The sequence below is a fragment of the Syzygium oleosum genome, unplaced genomic scaffold (assembly GCF_021117445.2).
Source record: "Syzygium oleosum isolate NSW1041296 unplaced genomic scaffold, Sole_v2.1 Sole_v2.21, whole genome shotgun sequence".
Classification (NCBI taxonomy): domain Eukaryota; kingdom Viridiplantae; phylum Streptophyta; class Magnoliopsida; order Myrtales; family Myrtaceae; genus Syzygium; species Syzygium oleosum.
Genome location: NW_026607505.1, coordinates 1,094,155 through 1,101,639, shown reverse-complemented (window position 1 = coordinate 1,101,639; position 7,485 = coordinate 1,094,155). Strand labels below are relative to the sequence as shown.

Below are 7,485 nucleotides of genomic sequence, written 5' to 3'. Positions count from 1 at the left end.
AAAGAAGCAACAAACCGTAGCTCTTTCTATAGCAGAAGCAAAATACGTCTCACTTGAAAGTTGTTGTGCTCAAATCCTTTGGATGAAGCAACAATTGAGAGACTTCAACGTCAAAGACTCAACTGTGGAATTCAAGTGTGACAATATCAGCGCCATTAATCTGATCAAGAATCCTATTCTGCATTCAAGAGCTAAGCATATTGATATTAAACATTATTTTATTCATGATCATGTTTTAAAAGGAGATATTAATGTTCAATTCATAGACACTAAATAACAATTAGCTGACATTTTTACAAAACCTCTAGAAAAGAAAAGTTTCGCGCTTATTAGAGATAAACTAAACATTATTAACCTGCTTTATTGAGCTGTGCAGCATAAACTCACATTGCATATGATGACTTATTTGATCAAGTATATATTTGAAGCGTTTGGTTTTGGCGCACAACTCATCTTATAAAAGGTATGTATCTTTCATATATTTGAATGATATGAATGTTTGAAATGAGTTGTCTTGTACGATACCGTTTGGGAATTAAAATCCCAAAATTTTCGAAATACAATTTTTGAAATTTCCATTAACTATCAATTGACAGTTTCCAAAAAGGGTTTAATAAGAACCGAAATGTTGCATTTCTCGGTTTAAACCCTTCTTCTTCTTTCTCGTTTTTCACAAACGCACAATTTCCTCCTTGAAACCCTACAAATCCCATCTTTCTCTTCTGAAATCTAAAATTTCTTCAATGGCGCTTAAGTCGACCTCTGAATCGAAGAAAGGAACCAAGGGCTCTAGAAGATCAAATCGTCTTGCCGGAATGTTCACTAGGGCAAAACATGATGGAGAACCAGAGAAGATCGACATCTCCGACACGGGTTCTGACAAGGAGTCATATGAAGGTAAGAAATCTCCGAGAATCCCTGTCCATGAGCGTGATCGTTTTGGTAGAGCAAGGCAACTCATAAAGGCCATCAAAATACTTAGAGAAAATCGAAGTGATCAGAGCACTGTCAATGTGGTATGTAAAAAATTAGGTTTTCTGTCTAAACGAGAGGTTGTGGAAGAATATGAAAGAGGTCTGAGGATTGAAAAAACGCCTATTGCTGAAAAGGGTATTGTACTTAAAGAGACATATATGTGGTAAAATGACACTATAAGTGCCATAAGTTGTGTACGGAAATCATTTTGGTGCCATAACTTTTTTTTGATCACTTTGGTGCCAAGTCGGAGGAAAAAAGATCACTTTAGTGACTCCGGCCAAAATTCCGGCCAAAAAAAGTGCCACGTTAGATTTCCGGCGACCCACATCAGATTTCCGGCGAGCCATGTCAGCATCGGAAATTAATAAAAAAAAAGCCACGTCAGATTTCCGGCGGCCATGTCAGCATTGGCACTAAAGTGATCGTTTTTCAAAAAAGTTGACACCAAAGTGATCCGAAAAAAAGTTATGGCACAAAAGTGATCTCCGTATACAACTTATGGCACTTATAGTGTCCTTTTGCCCATATATTGTTAAGGAAACCCCTATGACAGAGAAGAAAGGGTTCTCTAGAAAAGGAAAAGAGAAAATAGGGAAACAGTCGAATGTTGGTGTAGATGAATTTGCTGGTGAGGAGGAACTCCAAATTGGAGAGAAAAGCAAGAACATTGACTCCAGAAAAGGAGGTAAATTATACACTGAGTTCATGCCTATATCTGGCATTCCCCCTGATGATAAGAAAAGAGATAGTTTGTTCAGAAACAAAACACATCAAATTGCTTACAACTCTCTCTTAGCCAGAGAAGTCATGAATGACAAGGTAGTAGATTTCAATTTCTTCGAAAACTTCAATATCAAGATTCAGAAGCTGATTGAGAATCTTGATTTTCAAATAATGTGTTCTCTCTCACACAAGGTTTACCTTGAACTAACTGCTTACTTCTATTCCAATTTATCCTTCAATTCTCCTGCTGAGATCGAATTCTCTGTTTTTCAAAATGATTATAAGTTAACAGCCTTTGATCTTTCTGCCATCCTAGGAGTAACACATATTGAATTTTCTTTCATTCCTACTAATTCTGATTTGGCATACCGATCTCTATCTGGTAACTCATCTTTTATCAGAGGTTCAACATCTCACGTATCTCACATTCTTTTTCCTCTCAACTCCATTGTGCTGCACAAAATAATCATAAACTGTCTCATACCCAAAGGATCCTCTAAAACTGATGTCTCTAAATATGAGACAAAGTTAATCTGGGCAATTCAGAACACCTTTCCTATTTCTTTGTCCCATTTGAACCTTCTACAAATGTACAGATCTGTTAAGAAGAGTAAATGTCAACTTCCTTATGGAGCTCTCATCACTGCTATTTTTGAGTACTTCAAAATTCCCATTTTTGCGAAACTCAAAGGCAAACCTTTTCAAACCATGACTATAGGGAAACTTATGATGACCAAAATGGGATATAGGTTTGATGGAGAAAATTGGAAGAATAAGAAGGGTGAAATTATTCCAATAGAGCTGATGAGTGAACATAACAGAGGCTCTATTAATATATTTCTTGAATCTGATAAGGAGGAGTCGATCGAACCTCTAGTGAGAAAGAGGAAAGTGAAGAAGACTGCCTCAAGGTCAGACAGACCAGCAAAAAGAAGACAAGTTGTGGCCTGTGATTATGATAAAATGGAGATATCAAATGAAAAATCTGATGAGCAATCTCAAGTTGATGACCGAAGCCTTGAGGAAATAAGGTTTGTACAATGGCTACTTAATGAAGAAGCCAAGCATAAAGCTCATGTAGACAAGCATGCTGCAACTCAGCTAGAAATTCAAAGGCTGAGAGATGAGGATGAAAACTTGATACAATCATTTAATGACCTTATCAACAAAATTGTGATGGAGAATCAACAAGAGCAAATGGTCACTGTAGAGAAAGAAACTGAAGATATTCAATTTTTCGAAGAAGGACCCTCTAGGGGAAAGGGTGAGCTTGAGCATGAAAATGTTATAGAGGCTGAAAGGCAGGAGGAGTATGAGCAAGATAATGCTCAACATGTCGAGGAAACTAGCTTTGAACTGGCTGACATTCAGGAGGAGCAAATTTAGAATGCCCAAGAGACAGACCTTTCATAAGCAACATTTGCAGATTGCCCTCTTAAAGGAGATGAAAATGTTCCATATGAAGCTCAACAGAAAGGAAAAGAGAAGCAAGTAAAATCTGGTAACATTCAGACTACCAACACTCCCTCTGGATATAATGTCTCATCATTTATGTTAGATCATGCAGTTATTACAGATATAAAGTGGAGGCAAGCAGCCGTTCAGAATGAAGTCGGGGAACTCAGAAATGAACTTAAAGAAGGAATCCAGGAGCTGAAGGACTTGATGGAAGCAAGAATAAACAATCTGAAGATACAAGTCAGAACTGACGTACAAATTGCAGCAATTCACACTGCAAACATTGAAGGAAAGATTAATTAGCTCTCATCCAGTATTGAGCAACGATTGAACCAACTTTCTTACTTCAGTCTAGTACAAGTGCCTTTCCCACCTGCACCTTTTGGACCTTCATCATCTGAACCCTCTGGACCATCAGCCCATCCAGCAAACCAGACAAATTGACCAAAAATCTTCCAATCGACTGGTCTCTCTAAGATAATCTGAGAAAAGTTTTCGCGTTTGATATTTGTTTTTTATTTGGTGTGCACTTTGACATTTGAATGTTGAATTGTGATTCGAAACTAGTTGTTGAACTCTTTTATTGAACTCTTCTTGATTATGCTATTATTTGATACTAATCCTTCTGCTGATATAAAAAAGGGGGAGAAATATTATACAGAATATGAATGAAAATGTTGGCGTGAGCGGTAGGATGAACTGTTATGCTGAAATATTATGCTAGTATCATAAATTAACACTGTTTTATGTGCTTTGAATGTCATATCCTCTAAATAGAGTATTTTGTTCACATAAATATTTTTAAAGCATATGGATAGTTTTGTCATAATAAAAAAGGGGGGAGAATGTTGAGGAAAATCCCTAATTAGTTTTGAAGAAAGACAAAACAATTCTTTTCTGACCATAATTACACTTAAGTTATTTGATGCAGGTAAATACTGAGTCATCAGACTTAGTCGATGAAAGGACTTTGTTATCAAATTCATAATTTCTTGTCAAATTCAATAAGTGTTAGTTTTGGCAAGTTTATGCAGGACAATCAAATTGATTTTATAATCGATATCTCAAGATATCTTAATTGGCAATCACAAGATCGTTCCTTAAACATGAAGAACTACACTTATGAAAACCTTGATTTGATTGTATGGATTATCAAATCACCTAGAGATAATGGTTCTTCTTCTAACGGCTATGCATCTTCTTTTGGGAAGATTCTCCAACGGGTTGATTTGGAGATGAATCCTCTGAAGACTGTCCAACGGATAGATTAGAAATATAGGAGTATAAAAGGAGTGCAAACGTCGTACAAGAAGAAAAGCCAGAATCGAGAATTCCAAAGTCTGAATAGAGCTTCGATCTTACACACTTGTGATTACTGTATTCCACGTTGTTACTTTAGAAACGAAATTACTTGAGTGAAGAGTGTATGTAATAGTGCAATCTATCATCTGAGAAGCACTGCTCTTGTAATCTCTTGGTGATTCAATAGTGAAACACAGCCAATAAGCTACCAGCGTGGAGAGTGGACATAGGCTTGATAAAACCGAACACTATAAAGATTTGTGTGCAGTATTTTCTATCCCTAAACTTTCAATTATTATTGTTGACATTATATTACATGCATATCTGTCAAACAAGTTCGTTAAAACATCATCATAGTCATCAGACGCAATTATCTGACGACAATTTATATACAAGTTTGTCATACACATCCATCTGATATTGACCATACGAGTTGTTGATCTCGACTATATTCATTCCGCATGTTTAAATCATCCAATTTGGTAAAAACACCTATTCACCCCTTTCTAGGTGATAGCACTAGCCGTAACACACATGATAGTAGTTCTCTAAGTTTGAGTGTCGCTTTTTGTTCCGAATTTTCCCTAGCCGAAATTCGAGTCTCTAACTTCGAGTGTCCCTTCTTATTTTGCCTACTCCAATTGTTAACCTAAACTCCACTGCTGGAAACAAGAAGAAGAGAAACCTATACTAATAAGAATTTTTTAGCTGATGATCAAATGCTCAAGAAGGTGGGAGTGCAAACAATGCATAAGACAAAACAAGAAATGCCCAGAAGAAAAAGTTTATGGCCATGCAAAGGGTGAGGACCATTGTACCTTTTTTAGGTGTGTGACATTTAATAGCTTTAATTGACTTGGACGTCACGTTCGAACGGTCTTAAAGCATGAGGACAAGGGATGGGGACTGGGGAGACGTTGAATTGAAAGAGATTTGTGGAGACAGCTTTGTAATCGGCGTGGACGTTTCCACGCCAATTATTTAATATTTTCTCGGTATAAAAAGTTTCAAGTCCCTACATGAAAGGGTGGTCGTGGGTGTCTTTGGAAAGGACGAAAAGTAGTCGGACAAGTTTAGCAAGCAAAGAGAAAAAAAAGACAATCATGGGTTATTGGGCAGCGAAAACTGAAGCTTTATTGAGAGTTTGTGCAATCTTGCTCTTGGTCTTGACCGCATGTTTGGTCGCCATGGACGCTCAGACCAAGCTCATTGTGTATACTTATGCCAAGAAAGCCACTTTCAGGGACTTGAATGCTCTCCCGTATACCCTCTCTCTCTCTCTCTCTCTCTCTCTCTCTCTCTCTCTCTCTCTCTCGCGCGCGCGCATCTTGAAGTTTTTACTTGTGTCTCTATCTTGTGGTTTATGTTGCTGTAAATGATGTGAAAGTATGTTCTTTGTTTGCTAGAGTTTTGGTGTATATTGATGGTGTGGTTGCTGGTTATAATCTGCTTCAGCTGAGCAGATGTTCAGTCTCAGCTTGCTACAAGAGAGAGATACAGAGTCCCCTTTTGAAGAATCTGTCTTGGGTCCATTTCTTGCTGGATCAGGTAAATCTCAGCCTCTTCCTCTGGTTCCTATCGATATAGCTAGCTAAATATGTAAAGAATTCTCCAAATTGATGATTTTTTTTTTAAACAACTTGAGCAGGTAACTGGTATTTGTTTGTTTAATTTTTGAGAGGAGGGAAAGAATTGGATTGGACAAACAATTAGATGATGATGAAGTTACTCTATCATTCAATCTTTATCAAATAGGAAGTAATACTTTGAAATGGCCATCATTTACATAATATAAACAGAAGTTCATCTTTTGGTTGCTGAGTATTTAGGGCATACTTGACTCCATCAAAGGCCAAATTATGCAACGAATCAACGTAAACAAAGCAGATCAGAAAGTCACAATATTCACAACAGGAGTAACAATATAGCATCCACTTTTCGCGAATTTTTTTTCTTACTAAAAGAGAGATTGAATGTATTTCCGCATGATTATAAAACCTGTCTTTCAGAGTAGTCACACCAACACTCCAAGCTAGCTACACCAAACGATCTTACAGGTTTTTTGACGAGCATTAGTATGTAGAGGATTTAGCTATTTCCTAAGTACTCGCATTCTATATCTTGTGCATGTGTTTTTCCATGAGAATTATCAGTACATTCCTGTCAACTGTTTTTTCTCTCATGATACATGTAGTTATTACTAGGAATTAATGACGACTGGCTGGCGGTAATCATTGATCGACACAATTGTTTTGTACTGCTATTCGGTCCCCATAATGGTATAGGTTGCCGTCTACATTGTATTTGCTACCACCGTGGCCTCGACACAGGCGTCGCTTCTGGCGGTGACAGGGTCTAAGGCCATGCAATGGATGAAATTGTGCAACAGATACACTAGATTCTGCTTCCAAATCGGTGGGGCGCTCTTATGTGGCTACGCTGCGTGCATCGTCCTAGCACTCACGTCGTTCCTCTCAGCATATAACCTCTTCAGACTCTATTCACCAACTAAATTCTTGCAGTTAAAGAGCAAGCAGTAACATTGTAATTACTGTAATGGGGACCTAGTTACTCCATAATTTATCTTTTGATGTAAAAATTATGTGAGTTTTCTGTTAAATGGAACTCTTGGTTTTATGCAGAAAAGAAAAAGGTTGCATAAACTTATTCCGTTTCTCCCCATCATAAATAGACAACAACTACTTGTTGACATTGGTGATCTGTCTTTTTCTCCTTTTTAATGATCTTAGCGTCCTCCCAAGCATGCAATTTAATATCTCGAAACTATTTTCTTAATTTTCTACATGTTTTCACAAGAATTCTACATGAATTTGTTAGAACTACTTTCATCAGATTCCACATATGTAAAATCCTCCAAACTTACGTGCATTGTTCTGAATTGCCTAAGAAATGCAGTATGTCATGATCTCGTTACGAATATGCATTGCTCACCTTGCGTTTCATACTTTCTGATCTGTCTTCTCTCTTTTGTTTTATCTCATTGTGTTGTGTATAGAACTCTTC

The 7,485-nt window shown here is 37.2% G+C and overlaps 1 protein-coding gene across 2 annotated transcripts; it reads left to right on the top strand.

Annotated features, from left to right (window-relative positions):
* Positions 1-5,467: 5,467 nt before the first annotated feature.
* On the top strand, positions 5,468-7,124 carry LOC115677261 (CASP-like protein 2C1). 2 transcript variants are annotated; one of them, XM_056320759.1, is made up of 3 exons: positions 5,468-5,722; positions 5,868-6,009; positions 6,656-6,963. In XM_056320759.1, the coding sequence occupies exons 1-3, from the start codon at positions 5,481-5,483 to the stop codon at positions 6,818-6,820; spliced, it is 549 nt and encodes a 182-aa protein (XP_056176734.1). In that variant the 5' UTR covers positions 5,468-5,480; the 3' UTR covers positions 6,821-6,963. The 2 variants fall into 2 exon arrangements, with proteins under 2 accessions (XP_056176734.1, XP_030456250.1); XM_030600390.2 differs by having other exon boundaries at positions 5,475-5,722; positions 6,747-7,124.
* Positions 7,125-7,485: the final 361 nt, after the last annotated feature.